Raw genomic sequence first — 26,939 nt, 5'->3', positions numbered from 1 at the left:
TGGTACTTGTGGGTCCTTGGGAACTTCTTGGGACTTTTGGGTCCTTGCAAACTCTTTTGGACTTTTAGGTCCTCGGGAACTCTTTGAACTTTTGGGTCCTTGGGACCTTTTCAATACTTTTTGGGTCCTTGGGAACATTTTGAACTTTTGGGTTCTCGGGAACTTTTTGGGACTTCAGGGTCCTCGGGAACTTTTTGGGACTTTTGGGTCCTTGGGTACTTTTGGGGACTTTTCGGGTCTTCAGGGTCTTGGATGTCTGAAAGGGTCTTGAAAGTTCGAAGGGGTCTCAGCAGTATAATGGGTCAAAAGGCACTGCACATTCCAATTGTGTGTAATTAATGAATAGACGTACGTAATTAAGAGACAAAAAGTATGACACACACACACACACACACACACATCTGATCGATTGATAGAAGAAGTTGATATTGCAAGCAGAGTACCCTCCCCATGGGCGATCTTGTTCCAAGCAGGCAACGCGTTCTTCTGACGCAAACCTTTATTTGGGTGGTGTGTATAAACAACTGACAGCTCTGTACAGGCAAAAATAAATCAATAAAATCTGTGTTACACGCATGACACAAAAACATACCCACTGCTGATAATTCAAAACACCTCACTACACTGGAAAACTTGGGGACGGTGAAACTGCACCATAAATGGTGGAGACTTGTGATACCCTCCCCCACCAGGAGGCGGCGCTACACAATACACATTTACATGGAGAATTTGCATCCTCCCCCACTCACCCCACCCCCCCCCCCGTGCCCCCCAAGACTGCCGGCAAAGATGGAAACGCCCCTTTACATTAATTGGGGTCATGCTGCTCCTCTGCAGCAAGTCTGGATGTAATTGGCCCAAAAACAGTAGCAGGAGTTGTATGACACACACACACACACACACACACACACACACACACACACACACACACACACACACACACACACACCGGTCCTTGAATTATAGTAAGGATTTACAGGTAAAAGCCAAGAAATGTAGCATCTGCTTCTCCTCAATCATATGGCAGGAAGAATGCGAGGTGGTGTAATCTTTAGAGCATGAGTCTGGGAGGTCAGTGGTTCGAACCCCAGCCGAGCCAAACCAAAGGCTGAAAATGGTATATGCTGCTTCGTTACTTAATGCTACATGCTTTTAAAAGGATAGAGCACGGACAAACAACCATAGGTTGACAACCAAAGTGCAGGCTTTTGATGGGCATGCTGGCCTCCTCCTGTGTCAAAGTTCCTTGCAAGGGAACTCGTATCAAGACCTTCAGTCAGAATACCTGTTTTGTGAGCCAAATGTTCCTTCGGTTGTTTCGCACCACTTCGTTGATGATCACATGAACTAAACATCAATTTTGCTTTTTCATTTACAGTGGAGTCATGGTTCAAAATGTCAAAGGTCAAGTGCCCTTTAATTGAAAACCTGTGTTACTCTAATAATTTCTGAACCGCTCAAGAGATTTCAAACATACTGACACACATGGACTGTAATACAATGAAGAACTGATTCGATTTTAGATTGAACAGGTCAAAGATTATGTGCCCATTGAAAATCATGTTTTCAGAAAATCCTAACAGCACTAAGTTCCTTGACTTTGCAAGAAGTCACGGCCTTAAAGAGGCTGGTTCATAGTTTCAGTGCCCACAGGCTCATCGCTGGACTTGGTATTCCAATGCTGGTGGTGTGACAAAGGAGATTGACCATGTGCTCATTGTTCGTCTCAGGCGGATGATCCAGAACTGCAGGGTCTACCAGAGTGCTCAGTTCCTCAATACCGACCACAGACTTGTTGTAGCAACTCTGAAATTGCAGCTTAACTCCCGGAGAATGGTACCATCCCAGCCGAGGCTGGATGATGGCAAGCTCAAGGATGAGAGGGTAGCTGAGGAGTTTGCGAACATGCTGAGTGAAGATTTGGGGGGTCTGGGTGCTTTGGGAGATCCTGAAGAGTTGTGGAGTGCCTTCAAGACCACCGTCCTTGATGTTGCCGGAAGATGTCTTGGAACTTACCGTCGTGCGAAGAAGAATTTTGTCTCTCAAGGGACACTGGATACCATTGACCAGCGTCGCAGGGCCAGGCTGAATGGCCGAGCTGAGCTGTTCAGGGAGCTGAGGCATAAAACTGTACGTGCACTACGGGTGGACAAGGAGGCCGATGTATGAGGAATCTGTGAGGGGGGTAGAGCATCACCTGTGGTCAAGTGATTCTCGTCCTTGTTGCCAATGGAATTTTTCTCGCGCTGTGGTTTGTTGATGCATGTTGCCTTGATTGGTGCATTTCACGTTTCTGTGCTGCAGAAGCAGTTCGAAAGACAGCAAGAGCGTTTGCAGAAACATTGGGAGCAGGTACAACTTGGCGTTGAGATTCAGGCACAAAAGCATCGAGAGGAGGTATTGTTTCAGTGCTGTTTTTCTTTTTGTTCTTCTTTAATGGCCACAATTATTCTCACTTTCTTGTAGAGTTGGCCCGGGGAAGCTTAACATAAGTCTGTCAGGAACCGGCTGGCCAGGCGTGACGTTCGACTGTGGTTCGGTAGGAATCTGGAATTTGTTCATGGTGCTAGCGATACCTCACGTACGCCTTGCGAAGGACACCGTCGGATCTTTCACGTGCACCACCTCATACCGACAGATGGGACGCCCACTTTAACATCAATCCGAGGGACGGCACACACACATTTATTTGTTTCAGTGCAGGTGATGTAAACATTTAGTCTTTCCGTTAGTTAATAGCCATGTGCACAGATTATTTCCATCGACCGAAGGCCTTCATTGCATTGTCATATACCAAGCAGTAACCACTTAATTTTGATCCATTACATTATGTTTGGAGTTTATTTCCTCAAAAAAGGCTATCTCATCTCATCTTGCATGACCCAAAATGCACGAGTTCATGATAAATCCATGTTTAGCAACTCTTAACCTTGTCAACCATATTGAGTGAGCTGAAGAGAGCTTGCAGTCCGATGAAGTTGCACAGAAATATTTAGGGGCCTTTATATTGATCCTTTGGAAACAAGTTACTTGAAGTATTATTTTATTGTGGAGTTATAACTAAACTGTATGGCTTTCCTCTGTGACCTGAGTTCACCCTTTTGACAATCATTTTATTTTCAGCTCAGGCCAGATCAGATTTGTGACTTGCTTACAGGTGCCATGTAAACGTCCACAAACCTGTTTCATGGTCACGTTGTTGGCCACGAAACCGTCTCCCCCACCAGGTTTCCTGGCGAGGAGGGTGTATGGATATGGACACCCAGCAGGATTAAAAACTGAACCTGTCAAAGGGCAGAGGAGCACCTTGTGAGCCAACGGCCATCCATAATCTGGTTCCCAACTGTGTCTGCGGACGTCTTCCTGCAGTTGGGTTAGCTTTTTCGAGGAGGTTGGTGGCAGGATTTACACTCCAGCCACCATAAAACACTTCACACCACAAAACACACGAAAAACGCAAAGAAAACTGAAAACCCACTCCGTGGAAATACCTCCTGTGCAGTTGCCCGATGCAGAGCAGCTCATTGGATAACGAGATTGGGGGGAAGCCTTCGGGACCTCCATTCTTTGATGAAAGGAGGAAAAGCACAGGGTAACCTTCCTGTGCCGAGTTATGGTGGTGTGCGTGTGTTGGGGTAGTGCTGAGGTGTCGTCCACAACACAGCAGTCTCTTCAGGTTAACCTGAGGCGGTCCCTTCGGGTGGGTGCCTGGAATGTCATTTCCCAAAGAGAAGTTGATCAGCTGTCTCTCCTCTCATCTGAGCTCCAGCGCTTAAACATCGGTATTGCAGCACTCTGAGGTTCGGAGACCGGTTAGTGGTGAGATCATGGCGGGTCGTCACACCTACTACTGGTCTGGTCGCTCTGATGGTTACCATACCCAAGGAGTTACTGTAGCTGTGTCCAATAAATAATCTGACTCCAATGATAATTGAAGTAACACCGGTCAACGAGCGTATTATGAGATTGAGGAATCGTCACTCTTTGGGTGTCATTTCCCTGGTTTCTATCTATGCTCCAGCTGAGAAGAGTGATCTCACTGTGAAGGACGCATTCTAGTCATCTGCCTGGGGGATCGCCAGACGGAGGCCCCTGGAGTACCGGTGGAAAGTGGATGCATGCTCCCATACCTGACCTGACCTGTGTTCACTGCAGCTTGCAAATATAGCCGTTGCGCATTATTGCGTTTTAGTTATTGACAGGTTAAATCCCCCAACTTTATGTCTATGGTTTTCATGCGGAGCATTGGAGTATTTTATTCTGTCGGACTTGTAATGCCCCTTCACACCGTGAACAGCACTTTTGTCGACACATTTACATGGAGAATTGGTTCCACTCCCCACCCTGAAACCCGAGGGCAATGGAGCATTTTTACCACCTAAAACCCTCTCTTGCGCACCCCTTTCCCCGAGTACAACTATACCTTTTTTCCAGGATTCTTTCCTAAGCCACTACTGAAACCTTCAGGCTCTTTCTCCACATCCTGATGCAGTGTCCTCAGGATCTCACCCAAACTCATGTCTCTATCACCGACAAGCAGAAACTTGAGTTAGCCTGTCCTCCCAGACATGTTAGCGACTCCTGGATAAAGAAGGAAACGGACCCCATGGGCCTAATCATTTAGGAGGGTGGGGGGGGGAGGCGAACGGATGGGGGAAGAGGCAGGTCTACTTGGCTAGTCACCCAAAGGAGATTGAGCACTTGGAGCTCTAACACCACTCGCATTCAGAGACCTATTCTTTTCAGACGATCTTTAAAGTTCACCAATCGGCATGGATGAATTAAGCGTGCCTTGGGCCCTGGGTAGTAATCCAACCATGGGCCCTCCGACTCCCCTTCCCATTCTGTAATAATAGACATCAATGAGCTATGTCATAGTGTAATGTGTTAAGTATGAAAAATGTCAATGTCAGATGAGGTCTCGATCTCAGGATATATTGTTATCGATGCCATGACGATGCTTATTTAATATTCTGTTGTTTAAAAAAAAAAATACAAACCCTGCACAAAGAATAAACAAGAACTTTCATGAAAAAAAACCAAGCTGCTAGTGGTGACAACAATGACAACAATTTAGAACAAGACAATGCAATTGGTTTGTAAGACCCATTTGTCATGTTGCATTCCAAGGTGCAGCAGTTTATCCACAGAAATCACTACATGTATAACATCACATCGGTCTTTTCCTCGATTTTTGTCGCCGAAACTCGTCAATGGTTTTTGAGAAGTCAAGTCTTGTCAGTACGTCACTGTCGATGCTCATGGTTGTAAAGGCCCGGTCACACCTTGACGTTTTAGCCAACGTATGCCGATTTTTGAATTTTTTTTCTAAAACGCTGGCACACGTTGAATACGTTATGGGTAAGTTTTGATAACATTGAGAGCACGCTGAAAAACACTGCCATACGTCGTTGTACGTTGGCTTTAAACGTTGTACTTTTTGGTTGTCCTCAAATTTTTTTCATGCTTGAAATTTCACGACGTATGCCGGCGTATGACTCACACGTTCCGCTACGCTGGCCACAAGTTGTATGCACGGTCTGCAATCGTTGACAGACGTCAACACATGCTACTTGTAAGTTAATCATAAGTTGAGACACGCCGAGGTAATGTTTAGCGTACCCGAAACTTATTTCTAACCTATGATTAACGTGTTGTTGGCACGTTACGCGATCATTGCCACACGTCGACAGACGTTACTTTTAAGTTACTCATAGGCTGAAAGACGTCGGTATAATGGATCGTCCTTGCGTCAGCGTCCACGGCCACGGCCAGGACACTTATTTGCAGCATTCTTCAAACTTTTCTTCGGCATGACGAGGATGTTCACACTTCGATGTCTAGCTTGGCTATGATTCCAATTGTCCATCGGCAGCGTCTATTTAAAATAGTCGAGTTTGAGCGTTTTAACACGTTCAGAAGAAACACTTCAAATTTCAAAACCTCAGCGTCAAAAAACAAAGGCGAGTGACAGCAATTTAAATCGTTCATTGTTAACAATGAAAATAGCTGAGTGGTACCGTTTAAAAGTCGTTGAGTGTAAAAAAAATCCAATTGTTGAGGCAAGCGTCTACTTTCAATCGTGGAGATGCAGCCATTTAAATCATTGAGTGGCAGCCTATGAACCTACCCGTGGACACGCGGACGCAAGGAGGATCCATCATAACCCACACCCTCCCCCTCACACTCACCTACTACTGCCAACATGAACAAATTACTACTAATACTACTACTGATACTGATACTGATACTGATACTGATACTGATACTGATACTGTTACTGCTGACATGGACATCGACTCAAAAAGGACTCGAAAACACTGTTGGGTTCCCCTTTTATGAGCAGCATTTTTATATACCAATTCCCAAAACCGCTGGGAACACGTCTTTATATGGCAGTTGTAACCTAGAAACACGTTCATTTATTTATTTATTTTTGTCGACCGGAAGACGTCATTGGAATACGTCTACATACGTCGATGTGTGTTGGGACTACGTAAAGAATTGGTTCAAAGCACGTCAAACACAAGTTAGAAATAAGTTTCGCGTAAAAAAGACATTACCGCAACGTGTTTCGACTTATGAGTAGCTTATAAGTAGCCTTAGTGGACGTGTGTAAGCGTCCACATATCGTGTGTAAAACTTATCCCCATCGCATGCGGAACGTGTGTCATACGCCGAGTACGTCGTAAACAGGTTCAGCATTCGTTGGTATGAGTCGTAAACGTCGTAAACCGACAACAGGTTCAGCATTCGTTGGTATGAGTTATCTATAACACAACGAAACGTTCTGTGTCCGTTACTAATATGTTATGCATACGACCAACTCGTTATGAATACGTCCGAATCTTAAAAAAAAACATCAAAAGTTCAACGGCAGCCAGCGTTTTACATACATTTTAATACGTTGCCATTGCTGGCTAAAACGTCAAGGTGTGACCGGGCCTTAAGATTGTTCAGTCGATCTTGTCCCATTCGGTTGTTGACCTCATCCTTGACGAGTTTTAGTTTCGAGAAGGACCGCTCACGCTCTTACACTGCAATTCAATACCATCATCGACAGATATATCCCAAGAACTATTTCAATGTTTGGAAATGTTTTAGCGATGGTGTGTGTTCGGAGGAATTGGTACATTCTCAGTTCTGCTGACTTTGTTTGTGTGAGGTTTGAAGCTCTGTTGAAGATGCCAGCAAAATAGAAAACTGGATAAACTAACTTTTTATCATCATTGGTTCAGGATAAAACCCAACACCGTTAAAACATGTAATTTATTTACATACCATAGCAAATCCTGCTTGGAATTTAATCAGGAAAATAGAAAAAAAAGCCTTCTCTTACAAACTATATCCACTTTGCGTTTCATACACAACTACGTCAACAGTGATATGTTCTCAGACGATCTAGTATTGGGTGGGGTGGGAGTCGAGGGATGAGGGAGGATACTCTTTATTCGCAAATATTTTCATAATGATCAAGACTGATTAAGATGCCAGAATACATGACTAAAGTACCAAATAGGGAGATCACTAAACTGCCAATTGTACTACTTTCTTTCTTTTGTTCGCCAGGTGAGCACAATCATGGCTTACACCATTACAATAATTCTTAATTACAATGATAATCCACCACTGCATGGGCCCCCCTCTTCGCTTCGACCCCAGGCGACTGTCCCTTCCGTCCCCCCCCCCCCTTAATCTGCCATTGCCAGTGGAGTGTGAGACGAACTGCCAGATCAACTTCCCCTTTGAAGGATGAGCTGGGGTATCGTTTGATGCAACTTCCTGCCTGTGAATCACCATGATGGCATTTTGTAGTCAGGCCGGCAATATAACGCAGATTAAAGATGCCAAAAACGAGTCGCTATCTCTGAGTCATCCTGCCAGCCCAATGACTAGCCATCAACTTTCCTCCATTTTCAAGGAATTTTTTAAATTAACTTTGAAGCATCATTCCAAGTTGTCTTTGCAGGTGAATTATTTCAGACTACAATGTCCATATTCAGCGACAAATTTGCTTTGTTTTGCCAAAGTCACCAAATCTTTTGACAGAATGAGTGAGATCAACCATGTTAATTATCACAGGTCATGGTATCAGCAGCCAAAACCATTGAAGTATCTCGGTACTTCAGGGGAACCTAATCGAGTAGACCATCATCCATAGATGATAACTGGATGATACCCAGTCTTACAGGTGGGAACCACTTAAAACTGTTGGTGTCATGCATTTGGACTCCGATGAATCATGTGGTTTTTGTCAAATGTAAGAAGAAGTTCATTGGACCACATAATGTTCCCCATTGATCTAGAGCTCTGTCTTGACATCCGTGGCACAATTGTGGACCGCGTATCTGGTTCTTGTGCAGAACTAGGGTTTTGAAGACCACCTGATCAGTAAACCCGAACCGTGTCTGATACATGAAGCATGAAGAGTTAAATGTGTTGTATTGTTTTCCAACAATGGTCTTGTTGAAATCTTGTTCATCAACTTTTAACCACCACCTTGAATGCTTGTGTTGGCTGTACAGGCTCCCACTTTTATCTCTTGTGATGACACTTAGTATTTGCTTGTTATTAATATGAAATGGGATTCATCACTGTACCCCCACCTGGTTTACTCCTGCTAATTAATGTGGGCGACCACATAGTCATTAATGTGTGAATAAGTTGTGTAGACCTTGGTAAAAATTCCATAATTTTTGGCTGGTGATCTGTTATATGATGCGAACTGTGGTGTCTGTCTGCGAGTTCGTGCGTTTGTCTGTCTCCCGTTTTTGACAGCCGCTTCCCTCCCACACTGAATTTGAAAAGGCATAGCTCAGCATTCAACCAGAAGAAGAGCATGATACCAATCGAGATACATTTTAAACATGGAAATACAACATGGAATCGGTTTGTTTAACAATGCGTTAAGATACGACCTGGACTGACATGATAGCCTGGAAGTACACACACTCGCCGCGAAGCTGTTTAGCCTGCGTTCAAATTCCGACCCAGCTGTAAAATGTCATCCTGGTGTTTCACAGACTGGGTGATTCATCAATGTGTATGCCGACCCTCGGATGTATGTTAAACAGGTGTCCCATCTGCCGGTGTTAGTTGGTGGACGTTAAAGATCCCCACGGTGTCCTTCGCGAAGAGTGGGTGAGCTATCGGTGGCACCATGAACAAATTACTAATTCCTGCCTTAACTACTGCTGGAAAGGCAATGGCAAACCACCAGTGTAACCCTTGTTCAGGAAAACTGCTGCGGCAGCACCGACACTCTGTGACAGAGTATGAGGATTATCACAAAGATGAACAAACCATTTCAGCATTGCCAATAACATTAACCTGTACTGAAAGTCTTCGAACAAGACGATCATTTAATCAAAGAAAATCCTCCATTTAGCATTGTGACCTAAAATAACGTTTAATTAGAAACTTCAGAGAAATCCAAAATAAACTTAAATTTAATATTTAATAGTCTCGAACACTTGATTTCGTTTAGACTGGCAACGTCTGCTCTGAGAGAGACAAGCTGGGGGTCGCAGTTTGGCGGGGTACCTGCACGCTGGAGGTAGGGGTGCTCCGCGGTGCGGCACCTGTCAATGGTGGTCCGTCTCGGGGGCTCGTGTCCGTGGAGGAACCCGCGTGGAGCAGACGGAGTCCCCGGGCAGAGATCAGGGTCGCAACAGGACCCACTTCTCCCCGTGGAATGCCAGGGAGACGGCGTGCAACCGACTTGTATTCCTGGCAGTGGCGGTGATGTCAGACGGGTGACGAAGTCTCCTCTCACTCTCGTTGGATCCACACAGCTCTCACACTTCTCCTCTTTCTTCAGATGCGCCCCTCTCTTTAATACCCACGAAAGGGAACAAAAGAGCCTTCGTACGGGGTGGAGCTCCGTGAAGCACACGCCACTCTCCGCCTTGATTGGACAGGGTTCCACGGCATGCCCTTCCTGGGCGGGGTTTCGGTGAAGCACACGTCACTGGCCGCCTCGATTGGACAGGGGACTACGGCATTCCCTTCCTGGGTGGGTTTCGGGTTGGGCGAGCGAAGCGCTCGCTCAGTAGCAGGCTGGATGGTCCGCTGGATGTGGCGTTGGAGGATTTGTGGTTTGAAGATATAACCTACCTAAACCGTCGCAACGCACACCTTTGATTCTCCCACTAGACAAAAGTAAGGGACCTGTCTCACATATACTTAACGGAATAACTGACTCTTGGGACATCTGTATGTTGAATGCTTATGGTTTCCAGATCCGTAACAATATATTGCAAATCGTGCTGTCTGTCCATGCATTTGTCTGTCTCCCGTTAACAGCACCGCTTCCCACGCTGCATTGCAAAGCTCAACATTCACTTTTGAAATGACGGGTGAACAAGCATGCATAACATTGATGCCAAATTTTATTTCGCAAGCAAGATATTTTGCCCTGTTTTTGGACAAATCGAACCTCCACCACCCAATATTGCACCAACATTTCATAGTGGGTGATATAAGTGGCTCAGAGCTATGGCTCTGAGTGAAACCAAGAGTGCATCACAGTTCACCTTTTTAAAGCCCATTAAATCATTGAAATTGAGAGATTACCTGAAAGTTTTCCCGTGACTGGTGCTTTTGCCTGCTTTTCCCATCAATGGGGATTGGTAGTTTTGCTGGTAAACAATAATAGGAACATGACGGTAAGTAGATTGGAAAGTTAAATTGCACGGATGAAGTTGTGTTTTTTGGGGTTCTCACATTGAGTAGAAACAACCATTGAACTAGAAGGGCACTCAGTAGAGCACATACCTCCACCACGCAATGCCTGATCCATGAGAACATGTCGGGCCCAATACATTTTTGAAATATCATGCAATGTATCGTTTTTATGCCTGGTGTTGGCTTAATGGTTAGGGTGGTGGGCTTGGGATCCTAGGATCCTGAGTTCAAATCCCATCCCACTCAGCTGTTGAATTAATACCAGGTGGGGTTGACTCTGCCTGTCATCCTTCCACGGTCAGCAGAATGAGTGCCAGCTTACTGGTATCCTGTGTCGGAGTGGCGACCTGTCCAGGATTGTGCCCAATAGCCAAGGGGACTGCTTAGGCAGCACGAATGCTCTGCACAGAGTATGGTCCTAATGGATGGATGAACATCGTTTTTGGCCCGATCTCTCCATGGTGAAGAATCACTTAAAAATTAAATAATTATCGTATCCAGATCCAGATTCAGATCTTCATCAAAATCGATTCAATTCTTCCTTGTCACGCACCCAATGTGTCCACCAAGTTTCATCGGAATCAGTCCACAACGTTTTGAGATATCCTGCACACAAACAGACAAATGAAAAATTACTCGTAGAGTGACAATTTGGCAAAACAGCATAAAGCACAATTGTACTCGGTAAAGCACATACTTCTTTTTTTTTTTTTTTTTTTTTTTTTTTTTTTTTTTTTGTATACCTTGGTCGAGGCTCGTATGAGAGCTAACACACAACTCACAGCAAGGAGGCATGAGACAAGAGGGGCGGGAGTGGAACGGACAAAACATTGGGGAACAGACACAGGTGAACTGTGGAAGGGAGAGGGATGGGGATGGGACGGGGAACATGGCGAGGGGAAGATGGACATTAAAGGGACTTTCAGGAAGGAAAGCAGGAGAATTGAAGGAAGTGGGCTTGGGTGGATTATCGGGGGTAGAAAAGATCGAGGATTTGGATGGGGGAAGATAAGAGGTGGTGGTGAACAGCTGTTTTGAAAGCCTGGAGGGAAGAATGGGAAAGAATAGAGTGAGGAAGTTTATTCCAAAGGCGGGAAAAAAGAGGAATGAAAGAGTGAAGATGAGCAGTGATTCGTGATTTTAGTAGTTTTACCAGAAGGGGGTTGTTGGCGGACCTTGAGCGCCCTGTGGAAATGTGGTTGGGACAAATCACAGAGAGAGCAGGGGGGGCAAGGCTGGAGAGGAGTCGGTAGAAGACAGAAAGACCACCGACCAACCTGCGGTGATTGAGTGAGAGGCCCAAAGACTCAGCTTCATTGCGGGAGATGCCAATGATCTTAAAAGCCCTGGTTTCGACAGCGTGAAGTCGAGAAAGGTGGGAGGCAGGAGCACCAGCCCAGAGGGGAGAGCAGTACTCCATCAGGCTACGGACAAAAGCTTTGTAAGTGGTCAGGAGCTCAAGAGGGCCGAGGAAGGACTTTGCACGACGGAGGATTCCCGGAGGGTAGAGTGACTGGCTTTTGAGGCAAGGTTGGAAATGTGACTTTCCCAGGAAAGGTCATGGCAGATAGTGAGACCCAGAAGCTTGAAAGAAAAGACTTCTTCCAGAGGATTGTTGAGAAAGTGGATGGGGGGGTTTTGTAAACGGTCCTTTCGAAGAGACATAGTGAGAGTGTGAGATTTGTCTGGATTGAAAGACATGTTCCACGTGTTGGACCAGTTTGTGATTTTATCCAGATCTGCAGTGAGCGAAGAAGCTGCTGCTTGCCGGTCTGAGGGATGACAGATGGTACGGCAGAGGGTGGAGTCATCGGCAAAGAGAAATAGAGGATTTTCCAGAGAGTCCGAGAGATCATTGATGAAAACCAGAAAAAGAACAGGGCCCAGAACGCTACCTTGAGGAACTCCAGCCTGCACAGGAAGAGGGGATGAAAGAACTCCATTTAGGGCCACACGTTGACTGCGACAGGAGAGGAAGTCTGCGAGCCATGAGTGGAGATGGCCTTGAATACCATGGGAAGAGAGTTTGGTGAGTAGGGCAGGGTGCCAGACTGTGTCAAAAGCACGTGATATGTCCAGGGATACGGCTCGGATTTCCTGTCTGGCATTGAGGACCTCCATCCATTGATGGGAGAGCAGTAGCAGCATATCTAGGGTAGAGTGACCTGGTCTGAAACCAAATTGATGATTGGAAATCAAGCCATTGGAGAAGAGGAAGGATTTCATGTCTGAAGCGATGATGGATTCCATAGCCTTGCTGATGATTGGGAGAAGGCTGATTGGTCTATAGTTACAGGGATCTGTTTTTGCACCTTTTTTATGCAGGGCAGTGATGTTAGCAGATTTCCAAGCAGATGGCAGATGACCTTGGGCAAATGAGAGGGTGAATAGAACAGAGAGAGGGTGAGCAAGAGCAGAAGAGCAGGCTTTGAGGACACGTGGGCTGATGCCGTCTGGACCGGTTGCAGAATCTGACTCGAGGTTTGAAAGCAAGCTCTCCACCTTGTCAGGAGAAAAGGATACAGAGTCCAGGGACAGTTGGGTGCGACTGGGTAAAGTGGGTAGAGATAGTGATGGGTTTGGGACACAAGATTTAGCTGCAAACACCGAGTTTAGACATTCAGCTTTATCACGTGTGGAATCAGCAGTGCGGCCATTTGAGGTAAGGGAGGGGATGGAGGGGGAACATACACCAGAAACAGATTTGATTAAACGCCACCAGGATTTTGAGGAGGCAGAGAGGTTTGAGAGTTCAGACTTGAGATGAGAAAGATGTTGTTTTCTGGCTCTCCTGAGGGTAGATACACACTTGTTCCGAGCTTTGTGGAAAGAACTGAGATTGCCCTCAGTTGGGTTTGCTTTCCATGAGGCAAAGGCAAGTTGTTTCAGGACAACTGCCTCGCCACAAGCTTCAGTAAACCAAGGGCGGGAGGAAGGGTAAGACAACTGAACACGAGAGGGGATAAATCTGTGCATGAGGGAGAGCAAGTTTCTTTGAAAGAATTCCCAGGATGAGTTGATGTTTGAGAAAGTAGTGATAGGAGACCAGTCTGTAAGTTTGATGGCTGCTCGGAGACCCTGCCAGTCAGCTTGAGTGAAATGCCAGACTCGACGGCGGTGAGGTGGTTCTCTGATAACAGCCAGAGAGATGTCCACTTTAACAAGGACGTGGTCAGAAGAACCAATTGGAGCGAAGGAAGAGCAGCAGATATTGTCAGGGAAATTTGTCAAAATCAGATCCAGAAGAGATGGAGTACCATTCTGCCAGGTGGAAGAGTATACGTTTTGTATCCTACTGATGGGCTGGATCCGAACCAAAATCCAATCCGCTTGTTCTTGTCACCTATTCGACTCATCCACCTTGTTTTGTCATAACTCGTCCACAACTTTTTTTAGATATAGTGATATATTTAGTTTTTGGCCCTATCTATCAATTTTAGAAAGTAGGCCTGTGTTGACCTTTTGACCTTAAAATTTAATTGGAAGTTGAATTCAACAACCTGACATGGAAATGCTCTTCAAATTTCAAGTCAATCAGATAAAAATTGAGAATTTTAGAAAATTTGGCCCAAATTGGCCTTTTGGCCTATGTTTACCTCAAAAATAATAGGTGATTGAATTCAGTGACCTGATGTGCAAATGCTCTTCAGATTTCATGTTAATTGGATTAAAATTGAGGATTTTAGAAATTTGGCCTACGTTGACATTTTGGTCGATGTTGACCTTTTTCACCAATGGTAACGATAAAAATAATGTTGTTGTTCATCTTTCGGCTGCTCCCGTTAGGGGTCGCCACAGCGGATCATCCGTTATGATCCGCATACTGATTTGGCACAGGTTTTACGCCGGATGCCCTTCCTGACGCAACCCTGGTCGCCTCTTACGACACAGGGATCAGGATTTGGGTTTCGCCATGATTCCGGGCTGCTCTACACCCTGCCCAGTGCAGAGCCCCCGTCCTCAAGCGATCCTCCAACCCAAGCCTCCGAGTAGCCGGATTACAGGCGCACGCCACTACGCCCGGTGGTAACGATAAAAATAATAGGTGGTTGAATTCAGTGAACTGATGTGTAAATCCTTTTCAAATTTCAACTAAATCGGATGAAAATTGAGGATTTAGAAAATTTGCCCCAAATTGGCCTTTTGGCCTATGTTTACCTCAAAATTAATAGGTGTTTGAATTCAGCGACCTGATATGCAAATGGTCTTCAAATTTCAAGTCAATCGGATGAAAATTGAGGATTTTAGAAATTTGGCCTTTGTTGACCTTTTGGTCTATATTGACCTCAAAATTAATACGTCGTTGAGTTCACCGACCAAATATCCAAATGGTCTTCAAATTTCAAGTCAATCGGATGAAATTTGAGGATTTTATAAAATTTGGCTCAAATTGGCCGATTGACCTTTGTTGACATTTTTGGGTCGACCGAATTTTACGAAACTTCAATGCGGAACCCTCGCAAGGTCGGTGACATTGATCTCTGAAAATTTCAGAACGATCGGTTGAGCGGTTTGGGCTGGAGGTGAGTGGACAGACAAACACGCACACAAACAGACAGAGAGGGGTGAAAACATAACCTCCTTCACTTTTGGTGGTGGAGGTAAATTAATGAAGTAGCATGTAAGGTCAGTGTACTTATTTGTTGTTGCAGGAGATCGAAATCCTGGCAAAGACAGCAATGCCAAGCATAAGGAGCGTTGGAGAAGGTTCAGCGATGCCGTCAAGTCCAAGCTCTTTATCTGAAAATAACTCCCACTTAAGAATTTTGGAAGAGGAACCGGAAGAGCAGTGCAACGACCTGAAAACCGATTTCGATCTCGTGGAAGGAACAGGAAGAAGAAACGGCGAGCCATCGGTGCAAACGGAGGATTGCGATTTGGACCTGGAGGGAAGTAACGTGGAGGGAAGGCCTGAAAGCCGTCTTGCTGAAAAAAGCAGTGCGTTGCACCAGGGTCCGGCAGTACAAACTGGCAAGTGAGTCAGGTGTTATCCCTGTAGATTTTCAGTGCCTTTCATTATCTGCACATGGCAATGATCATTGTTCTCACCCATTCATTCCACCCCTTCATTGTGACACCTGCTTCACACCTCTGATTTGATGCCTCTACCTGCTGTGGTTTCCAGAATGCTGATTGGGCATCAACTTTGTGCTACTTGTGCTCAACCTGTTGTAAAAGGTCCTGCTATGGTTATCAAGGCCTTGGACCTGTGTTTCCATGTGAATTGTTTTAAGGTGAGTTATTCTCGTGTTGCCATTGTGGATACGCTCTGTATGTCACACATGATGAAATGTGAGTCTCAGGATTATTTTGTGGAAGGATAAATCAGGTTGTATCCAGTATAATATGGAGGTACCATGTTCAATGCGGAATGGCGGTTCTGCCAAAGCAGTTTCTTAAGCAAGGTTACAAACCTGGAAGGGTCGCCACTCTGATGCAGGATATTTGACTGTGTCAGAATTTGTAATTTGTTCGAGGTGCTGGCGATAACTGGCACACTCTTTGCGAAGGATAATGTGGGATCTTTATCGTCCACCAACGCCCCCAGTGCTGGCAGTGACGGGTCCTCTCACTTAACATCCATCCGAGGGATGGCACACACATTGATGCCTCGCCATACCTGCAAAACACCAGATTCAAACCCAGGTTAGACAGTTTAGAGGCAAAATAGCAACCCATTTATAAAATGTCATCCCGGTATGTCGCATGCAGGATGTGCGTTGTCCATTGGAATGACCCATCTGCCAGCATTGGGCGTTGATGGAAGCTAGATCCCACAGTATCCTTTTCAAGGAGGCATGTTATCGCCAGCAGCCTGAATAAATTCCAAATTTGTGCCACTTTTGGAGTATCCTGTGACAGAGTAGTGATCTGTCCAGGATTGGTTCTTTCCCAGAAACGTTTCTCGATTCATAAATGCTCCAAAGAGTATGGGCCTCCATTATTATTACCAGCATTGAATTCCCACCTTCTGGGTGGGAGTACCCTTCTTTGCCCACCTTTAGGGGGCAAGCTGCGGCATATTATTGGAAATGCACTTTAGATGCAGCACCACCGAGAGGGACTCTTGCTTGCTGATGAATAAGGACAGCAATGTGATCAATATAGTAATCACCAATAGATGGAAGAAGCGAGAAGAATGCGATGAGTCGCAAGGTGAAGAAAGTGTGTGGTGGACGCTGCATCACCTTGGTCCTAGATAGACCATTGCTTGTTGACATGGATAGATGTGATAACAACGGACACGAAGAGTGATGTTACACCCAAATGGTCAATGCCACGACCAATCGACAAGTAAATAAAAGTGACATAGTGACAGCCACACAACCTATGTTTATTATAGTAAGATTATGTATGGTGTTATATGTTTGAGCTTGTATTATGGTGACATAAATGGAACGTATTAATTGGAATATTCATGTTGAAAGGAGAAAAAGTGAGAAAAAAAATTTAAAATTTATTTTTTAAACCGAGAAACGCTCTAATTTGTCATTGTCAGATGCTTGTCTGTTCGGAGAGTGATGGTCCAGAATGGTGCAGTAACTGTTTATCCGTTACCCACAATGCACAAGGTGTATTGTTTGAAGCAAAATGTTTTCAAAGAAATCATGCTCATGGTGATGACGCGTACTTTTACAGTGTGATGCTTGCGGGCAGCCACTGGCACCGTGCAATGAAGGGACGGATGTGCGATTACAAGACGGCAGTCTGCGATGCAAAACCTGTGATGTGGACAGCAACATTGAGGGTATGACCATAATTGCACAGCATGTCGGGTCTTCATCACTGGTGGTATTTTTGCCAATCTGAGATCAATCTGTCATGATGTGCTCTGAGTTCAGCTTCGGGCCATGTCATCTGGATTGTGGCTCGTCGGCCTGAAAAGGTGGGACAATTGTTGCCGTGTCTAACTTGGCCCTTAAAGGTCAACAAATTAATCATGTCCACAAAGACGAAGCGTAATGAGATGTTTGTGAAGCCAATGAGGTTAGAATCATGATGCATATTTTGTTGCACTTGCACTGTGCTTCAGGCTCACTGAACCAATGGGACGAGTGGTGGGAGGGTTTCTCATATTCTTGTGACGACTCCGTCGTCAGTTGTTTAAATGAAGGCTCAAAATTGGCCTTTTTTCGGTTGTGCCGTCACTCAGAGAGTACTGATTGTGTGTGTGTGTGTGTGTGTGTGTGTGTGTGTGTGTGTGTGTGTGTGTGTGTGTGTGTGTGTGTGTGTGTGTGTGTGTGTGTTTGCGCAGTTGCTCGAACCAGCACAGTATGATGTTGAGGAATCCTGAGTGTAGCACTGCACATGTGGTGCTCCTTGCAGGCGTTCATCGGCAGCACAGTCTTGATGGTGCTGATTCTTGTGGTGCTTTGTTCACTCCCAGCAATGTTACCTCCATCCCTGGACTTATAACCATCACTCTGTGCCAATTGGCATGCTCAACTGTGGTGGAGCTATGTAGCTATGTGAATGATTGATGTTTTTTGTCACCAAATATGTTCAATAATAGAGGCACTTGCAGCCCATATATGACAATTTAATTGCAGCATATTTCTTTATGGTTTGGTTTAACCTTTGAGATAACAGATGTACAGTCAATATATATATATATATATATATATATATATATATATATATATATATATATATATATATATATATATATATATATATATATATACATACATACACACACACACACACACACACACACACAATGCTTGCCTTGTTGTCATCTCACATATGTACCTTCTTCTTCCCTGTCTTCTTCCTTCTGCTCCACTTCTCCCCAACATATTGTTGGATGAGCTATGGGGTAGGTGTGGTTGTGACCCAAGTATTTGTGGAATTCACTCACCAGGCCTGACGTTTGACTGTGGCAGGAATTTTTAATTCTTTCAAGATCCTGATGATAACTTCCCTACCCTTTGCAAAGGACATCGTGTCATCTTTAGCATCCATCAACACCAACAAGTGCTCGTGAATGAGTCTTCCGGCTTAATGTCCTTCTGACGAACGGCGCACACTTTGATGATGCATCGCCCGGCATGCTCGAAAGCAGGGTGACAGTTTATAGCCGGATTGTGATTCAAACCCAAACTGGACAGCTTGAAGGCGAGTGTGTCTACCTGTCGGCCATCCTCCCATCCCCTCGTATACATACATACATACATACATACATACATACATACATACAAACAGCATAAACATTCAGGAATATATGCAGTTTGTATCATGATGCTTAATTTCGTGAGTAGGTCAGTGTAGATGAGATGAGGGGTCGAGAGACAAAAGAAACTACCTGCAATACACGGTGTCCGTTAAACAGGTACTCATTTTTTATTCATCGAATACACAACTTTCCAGTTGGATATGGAACACTTAAAGTAATGTTTGAGGTTTTGTTTAGTACTCAACATGTCCACCTTCTTTCAGTACACCTCCAGACCCCAGGAGACGTTGAACGATAGCACAGGATATGCCCTGAACAGCATCGGTGATGCGATCTCGTGGTTCAGTCAAGGACAGTGGACACGTGTTCTCAACTCGATCCTTAATGAAACCCCACAGTACAAATCACAGACAGTCACAAGTCCAGGGATATTAATAGGGGCCATTCAATTGGTCCACCATGGACAATCCATTTGTTGTGGAACAATGAATCAAATAATTCATAAACAGTTCGTTCGCAAAAAAATAAACCTCACTTGAAAAAAGTTTGACATGTTGAGTACAAAACAAAACTTCCAACATTACTCTAACTGTTCCATATTCAACTTGAAATTTGTGTGTACTCGTTTTTAATCAATAAATGTGGGTACCTATTTAAGGGATGTCCTACATATGTACAGTATAGTATACATGTATGTATGTATGCACACACACACACACACACACACACACACACACACACACACACACACACACACACACACACACACACACACACACTCGTACAAGACTTGACTTTTAGAAAACAGCAGGAAATTATATTTAAAATGTGTTTGCCTGCAGTGCACAAACATCCACTGGCAAATGAACATCTTTCTATGTTCTGCATCCCATGAAATAAACCACATTTGATATCGGAAACGATTTTGGTGTTCTGAAAGAACTCAGTTTGATTCCTCTTCTCGTGCAGCGCCAATCGCTCGTATAACATGCAGTTAATACCGTCCGCGGCAGTCGCGGTGCCGTTTGTCCTTCGGCCTGGAGTTGCTGCAATTCGGGAGGAAGTCTCCGGCGTTCCACAATAATTGGCCAATTTGACTTCCTGAGGTTTCGCGACACGAGCGAATAAACAAAGCGACGATCGTTTCCCTCTTCGCTGCTCGTTCTACTTCTCCAGCGCACTCGGAGTCTTTCCCGCTCTTTTACGTGCTGCACGAGAATCCCTAGACGAACACGAGGATACGGTCCCCCACCACTCCCTCCCTCTCAGTCCACCCTCCCAACGGTCTCCAAGTTTATTTTGGTCCCGAGGGAGAACCGCGCCCAACCCTGGCCGCCTTGCTTGGATCGTCTGGTGTTGGGATGATCCAGGATCGAAGTCGCTCGATCCATCTCACTGCTCCATTGCAAGTCTTCGCAGCATGAGCATGACCGATGCAACTCCACTTTCCGCCACCGATCTGAGCTCCGTGGTTCCAGCGCTGTTGAGGGACACGTCCGCCGTGGCACAGAGACCCCACGATGGTTCCTGGCGAGATTCACGGTCTCGCAGTCCAGGCACTTCTGTGCCGCCCTGCAGGAGTCCCTTGGGTCTTACCCGACCCGAGCTTGGTCCGCTGCACCCTCCGGAGCATCGATGCGGCTACACATCACCATCTCCTGTGGAGAACACACCGGCAAACAACGAGTGCCTCTTGGTGTGTGTGCACGGAGCCAGGGTGGCTGCTTTCATGGTCCATGGGCAGGAGATGCTTTGCTTACCGCAAGCTTTCGAACTTTTCCTGAAGAACCTCGTGGGTGGTTTGCACACCGTGTACACCAAACTCAAGCGTCTGCGCATCTCACCTATCGTTTGCAATGTGGAGCAGGTGCGCATCCTGAGACGACTTGGCGCGATCCAGCCCGGAGTAAACCGCTGCAAGTTACTCTCCCGCCGGGATTTCGAAGAGCTGTACAGGGACTGCACAAGTGCCGGGTAAGATTTCAGAGGTCCATCATGCATTCATTGGGCTACAATGCTCCACCATCTCATGTTTCTTCACGGCCCATATCATCTCTCTCTCTCTCTCTCTCTCTCTCTCTCTCTCTCTCTCTCTCTCTCTCTCTCTCTCTCTCTCTCTCTCTCTCTCTCTCTGTCTCTGTCTCTGTCTCTGTCTCTGTCTCTGTCTCTGTCTCTGTCTCTGTCTCTGTCTCTGTCTCTGTCTCTGTCTCTCTCTCTCTCTGTGTGTTGCATCATTGGTTGGGACGCGGCTATGCCGCTGATGCAGTGTCCCCCTTACCAGTACACTGGTACTCATTTTTCCGACCTTGGAAGGATGACAGGCTGAGTCAACCTCCTGGTGTATTAATGTAGTGGCCAACGGGGCTTTAACTCAGGACCCTAGGATCCCAAGCCGCCACCCGAACCACTAAGCCAACACCAGTCTACGGCCCATATCATGTGATCTCGTTTTTCTGAAATATTTCCACTTTGCCATCTCCTCAATGTCTCCTCTCCCTCGGCCAGAAAAAGACCCTTCTTAAAGACCAAATTAAGCATCTTTGTCTTGTTTTCATCTCACCTTGTCCAAAAAGTGCTTTGATTGCATTGTCAGAGCACTGTTTCAGGTACTCATGACTCTTGGGTGTTGAAATGTGAACTATTCACACTTGGGTTACATTATATAGGGAACGGTTAACCCTTGAATCGAAGATTGTATTCGATAATATGAACATGCCGAGTTACACTTTAGCCAACTAATGGGACTTCGTATATCAATTGATTAGTAACCCACTTTTTGATTTGTGCATTATGATGTCATTTGGTTGTGGTATAGATTTCTGTTTTAAGGAGATATGAGGTTTTGGTAGGATGATCTACAATTTTTAAAAAGGATCGCTTCAAGTTCCTTGAGGGTCATCGACGGGAGAAATGTACTCCTCAGCTTGTTCTCGAGAATTGATTACAAAAATGGCTCAACAATATTTAATTCTGGTGATTGAGCAGAGCAGGGAATGCGGAACAGGTTTAACTTCATTGTCATGTTCTTCAAACCAGGATCTAATATTCACAACAGAGTGTATTGGAGTATTATTGTCTTGGAAAAAGAAACCACCTTCAGGAAACATAGTTTGTATCGTTGGATGCGGTTGGTCACGAAGGATGGCTTCGTAGTCATGAGCGGTTACTCTGCCATCCGTAGACTGTTATAATAGGACCGAAAGATTTCCATTAGATTGTTCCCAAATCGTTACAGAGCCTCCTCCATGCTTAACTGTTGGTAAAAGGCAGTCAGGATTGGTTGTCGGCATCCTTGGGTGTCTCCAAACGTACACTCTACCATTTATTGGAAATGGGGTGAAAGAGGACTCCTTTGATCATATTACATCTTTCCACTGTGCCAATCTGTGGGCCTTGTATTCCATGAACTACTTTTTTCGGGATAATGCATTTATTTTCATAATCGAGTGTTTATATTTGTCAGCTCTGTCATAAAACTCCATTTTTGAGCATTTAACGAGTTGTATTCGATGGGGATTAGATTGATGTGGATTCTGTGGACATTGATGGGGGTTTGATGTGGATTCAGTTCTGCAGCAACTTTTGTACCTGTTGTCCTGGGATTGTTTGGTCACAATACTTGACACAGGTCTGTCCTGATTATCCAGCTTACACTTCGGATCACAGTTACACTTGCTTGTACGTGTTCTGTTTTGTTTTCCCCACGCTGTCATTACTTTTGAGACGGTTCCTCTCGATACTTCAAGAAGTTTTGAGGTTTCGGTCACGGAACTCCCAGAATTATAGGTCACAGAATAATATAAAATATTTGTCGCAAGAATACAATTGCTTCTTGGTACGTATCCATTTTAATATCTCTCCGGTCCCTACTGCTACCACCTTCCCAGGAAGACCATTCCATACATTTTTGGCTATCTGTGTGAAATAGCCCAGCCTTGATACTGGCTTAGCTCTTCTCTCAGTTACTCTCAATCCGTCCATCCCCACCTTGGTCCCCGGTCTTGTCACTTTCTGTATCAATCGTATGGATGCCCTTCATCGTTTTGAAAATTTCCGAGATGTCCACATATTGGTCTTGTCTTCCCAAGCCACTCCTCGCATCTGATTCTGTCTCCACCTATTTAGTTTGAGCTGCTTGTCCTATTTCCCCACTTTTAAACTCAAGCCACACCTGCACTCTTGGTTTTTCCAGAAGTGCATCGATGTGTCATTTGGCATGATGTTAAATCCTCAGTGGAAACATGGCAGAACGTGGTAATCCCATCAATAGCAGGGTATAAGAACCTCGGGCGAGCGATCGCTCCGGTTACACAATTCAACCCGAGAAACCCCTTTCGCTATATTTTGTGCGGAGTACGCCATTTCTGGTAAACCTGTGTTTTGGGGATCATTCTTTGTCCAGTCGAATAATTGGAATGATTCATCTTCAAATATAGAAATTTAAAATATGGTGGAATTGTGGGAAAGTTAATGATCCATTCTTTTTTACGTAAGCAAGTCAAACATAAGTTTTGCAAATTGGAAAAAAAACAACAACAATGCTATTAACAGCTTTTCGCTATTTGCCAAATATATTTAACTTTCACACCATTATTAAGATGTGGTGTACGATAAATAAATAGTAAATACATGGGATCTCATCACTGGCATTTCTCCAGTTTGTTACACCTCGTCAGTTTGGTGAAATGATGACCATCGTCAAAAAAAAATTCATTTCATCCATCAACATCCATCCATCCATTGGGACCATACTCTGGTCCATTCAGAGCGTTGGTGCGACCTAAGCAGTCTCCTTGGCTATTGGGCACAATCCTGGACGGGTCACCACTCCGACACAGGATACCAGCAAGCTGGCACTCATTCTACCGACCTCAGAACGATGACAGGCAGAATCAACCCCACCTGGTATTAATTCAACAGCAGAGTGAGATTTGAACTCAGGATCCGAGGATCCCAAGCCCACCACCCTAACCATTAAGCCAACACCAGGCATATTCATTGACATGCTAAACGATTAGACCGTTATTTTGGAAGTATAAGATCGGAAAGGAGCGTATTGTTGGATGTAAAAGCCAGAATGTTGTGGTTGTGTATTCGTTCATTAATTTTGTATTCGGCTGTGGCTGCTGGTTGCATCATTGTTGGAAGTGTGCCTGTACTGCTGATGCAGTGCCCTTGTACGTTAGGGCAGGAATTTAAAATTATCGAGGGTGTTGGCGATAGCTCACCCATTCTTTGCCAAGGACACCATGGGATCTTTAACATTCACCAATTAATGCAAACAGACGGGACATCCAGTTAATGTCCAGCAGTGCACACACATTGATGAATCACCCTGTCTGTGAAACACCTGGATGACAAATTATAGGTGGGTTGGTATTCAAACGTCGGCTAAACGGCTCAGAGGTGAGTGTGTATACCTCTATAGCCTCGGCTATCCTGCCGGCCCAACAATGCAAGTATACTATACCATAGTAATCCAAATATTGTGATATACCATGTTTGTATATATTTTAGATTTAGATTTTTTTTTAATCAGATGCCATATATACAGTACATCATTGGATGAAATCAACAGAATGTTGAATGAGGTGGTGCTAACTGCTGTACGAAGCAAGGCGAAGGTGACATTTCAAGCGTTGAGCTTCGTTGGAGCAAAAGAAGGAAATAGGATTGAGGCAATGTTTGATATCGGGTGGGCTCTTTAACTCCAATGAAGGATTAACGCCTGAAACGTCAGCTTCTCTTTGGTTACCAGGGCGGTTAACATAACTCGATTGATGTCCTCTTGATTTCATCCATCATTCTTCCTGTCCGCCGACGCAGATCGAGACTAGTCTTCATGAGCAAGATGAGTTCTTCAATCGACATCGACATCATTAGATGTGCAAAACGATTGTCCAACTTCCTCCACCCCAAACGGAACCTTCCTTCCCTTTTCTTTCTCTCCTCACACGAAACTACCACATCAAAAGCATGTAGACGTCAGTGTTGGTCGGTGAAGACTATCGCATGCAAAAAAATTGTGGCAAGACTTGGTTTCATGTGGAAGAGCATGGAAGACTCTGGAGAGGAAGGTGTCAAGGAAGAAAGCCAAAATTGTCCAAAAGTGGTGGTACTTTAGGTTGTGTTCTGTTTTTTTTTTTGGTGGTGTCAATCTCACCAACCTCCGAGCTGTAAATACAGGTGTGAATGTTACCTCGAGAACATTAGGACACACATTAACATATAAAGTGCTCTCAGTAGTTTAAAAACTGCTGCTGAGAAGAGATAACTAAACCAAAGGTGGAAATAGTCATTGGATCACAAACAATGGAATAAGAAAGGTTAAAGTTCCATGATCAAGTTCAAATTGTTTGTTTGAGTACGTTTAATGGTGGGGAGGAGACCACGATCAGAGCCGATGTGAAACATCAACAGTGAAGGATGAGTGGAGAATCGGTGGAAGTTTGGAGCTACATTGTAGTTGTAATTTCTTCTTGTTTTTTTTTCTTTTTCTTTACAGGAGTGAGGCTCATGAAAGAGCAGGTTTGAACTGACACTGGGAGAAACATCAAGGGAATGAATGAACAGGAAAAGAGGAGAGGAAACATTGAAACTAGCAAGTATAAATGGTTGGGTTAGGAATAAATATAGATCACGGGTCAGAATTGGCGAAGACCAGAGATGTTGGTGCACTGCCTTGCTTTGAAGCCTTTGAGGGAAGAGTGAGATGGAACAGCCTCTGGATGTTGGTTCTGTAGATGGGAAAAGCAAGAAATAAAAGGTGGGATGTTGAATTCTCCACTATATTGTAATATTATGGAATTCTGTGACGTCGCTTGTGTTTCAAATCCACAGGGGGGGGGTGCATAACAATTCACTTATGATGCATTTTCTGCACAATGGTGTATTTTTATGAACAAGGACATCGGGTTAAAATTTCCATCAATTTGTTATTTTTATTGTTTTCCCCAAGTATATTTTTGTTTCATTTTTAAGCTTTGTGTAAATATTTCAGAACGTTGCATTTCTTCAAGTTCAGCAAAATGTTAACTCCTCCTAATTGCTAATACACCTCCTTCCTGTAAATGATGCATTTTTGTACTTTGCCCACAATTATGCAATCTGATAAAAAGTCTCACAAGTAGCATTCATGCCTTTGAGTTGTCTGGTCGAGATTTGATTCCTCACTTGACTGCAAAGTGCAAACTGTCATCATGGATCTTTGCAGGTTGGAGGACAGTTATGTTTCAACCCATACTGTCCTTGTGATGTGGTTTCTCCAATTAGATTGACGTTTTAATTTCCCACATTGCATTTGAAAATAGTCGTATATTGTGCAGCCGGAAAGTTAACATTTTTGATGCAACTACAGTTGTAGTAATATTGTGTCGCTACCCTCATCCCTGCTCAAGGACGGACAGACGTGTCACCTTTTGGTAACACCCATTCCCTATCAGTAGTGACACCCATTCCCTTGAGTGGAATAGGTGTAAATACCCGCTCCCTCCGGCAGGGGTCAGTGGTTGAACCACTTGCACTATTCTCCATGTATCGGCCCATTCTTGCCGGGGGGAGCGAGGAGGGGAGTGAAATTATTTTGTGCCTATGACTTGATCCTGGGTACTGTGAGCATGTATGCAAAATTTGATGAAGATTGGCACAGCCGTTTTCGATTCTATAATGATGAGACATATATGTGTATACATATATATATATATATATATATATATATATATATATATATATATATATATATATATATATATATATATATATATATATATATATACGTACAGAGAATTGCCTTATTTTTGGTAAAATAAACTTTATCTCTGTGTGGGGTATTAGTTATTAAAATGTAAGACCTTAGCACGGACTGTGTGCTCATGTCGGAGAGATCATTTTCACCTCCATCAAGGTCTTCATATTTCGGTTAAGTTGTCCTGTTACTGTTTGCCGTTGGAAGGCGGTGTTGTTTGTGTTATAGGTTAGTTAGATGAAGGATGTCTTGTGATCTGTCCTTCCTGTCCTTTGTCCTTCTTCACCAGTATTGATTTTTAATCATTTCCTCATTTATGAGCTCGTAATTCTT

General features: G+C 44.5%; 2 protein-coding genes and 1 long non-coding RNA gene across 10 annotated transcripts in view; 2 read left to right on the top strand and 1 right to left on the bottom strand.

The window, feature by feature from the left end:
- Positions 1-19,641, top strand: part of LOC147018681 (LIM domain only protein 7-like) — a 158,282-nt gene extending 138,641 nt beyond the window's left edge. For both annotated transcript variants that reach the window (XM_085898602.1, XM_085898604.1), the window contains exons 20-24: positions 2,305-2,397; positions 15,339-15,661; positions 15,812-15,920; positions 17,326-17,434; positions 17,942-19,641. In XM_085898602.1, coding sequence (XP_085754728.1) covers positions 2,305-2,397; positions 15,339-15,661; positions 15,812-15,920; positions 17,326-17,434; positions 17,942-17,964 — 657 coding nt within the window. In that variant the 3' untranslated portion in view covers positions 17,965-19,641. The remainder of the gene's footprint in view (positions 1-2,304; positions 2,398-15,338; positions 15,662-15,811; positions 15,921-17,325; positions 17,435-17,941) is intronic.
- On the bottom strand, positions 9,161-20,000 carry LOC147018680 (uncharacterized). The gene is made up of 3 exons (XR_015062489.1): positions 19,864-20,000; positions 16,101-16,306; positions 9,161-11,292 (listed from the first exon to the last, which is right to left on the bottom strand). It is a non-coding gene; the product is annotated as an uncharacterized LOC147018680 (long non-coding RNA).
- LOC147018676 (dachshund homolog 1-like) overlaps positions 18,666-26,939 on the top strand; it is a 100,348-nt gene continuing 92,074 nt past the window's right edge. For 4 of the 7 annotated variants that reach the window (XM_085898607.1, XM_085898609.1, XM_085898608.1 and 1 more), the window contains exon 1: positions 19,885-20,836. In XM_085898607.1, coding sequence (XP_085754733.1) covers positions 20,283-20,836 — 554 coding nt within the window. In that variant the 5' untranslated portion in view covers positions 19,885-20,282. Of the gene's footprint in view, positions 18,805-19,875; positions 20,837-25,367; positions 25,629-26,939 lie in introns of those variants that run through there. The other 3 variants (XM_085898611.1, XM_085898612.1, XM_085898610.1) reach the window with 3 other exon arrangements.

This window comes from Eptatretus burgeri, chromosome 10 (assembly GCF_056783735.1).
Source record: "Eptatretus burgeri isolate ZD-2024b chromosome 10, Ebu_testis_v1, whole genome shotgun sequence".
NCBI lineage: Eukaryota > Metazoa > Chordata > Myxini > Myxiniformes > Myxinidae > Eptatretus > Eptatretus burgeri.
Note: the sequence above shows the minus strand (reverse complement) of the source record. Positions and strands in the feature narration are given on the sequence as shown.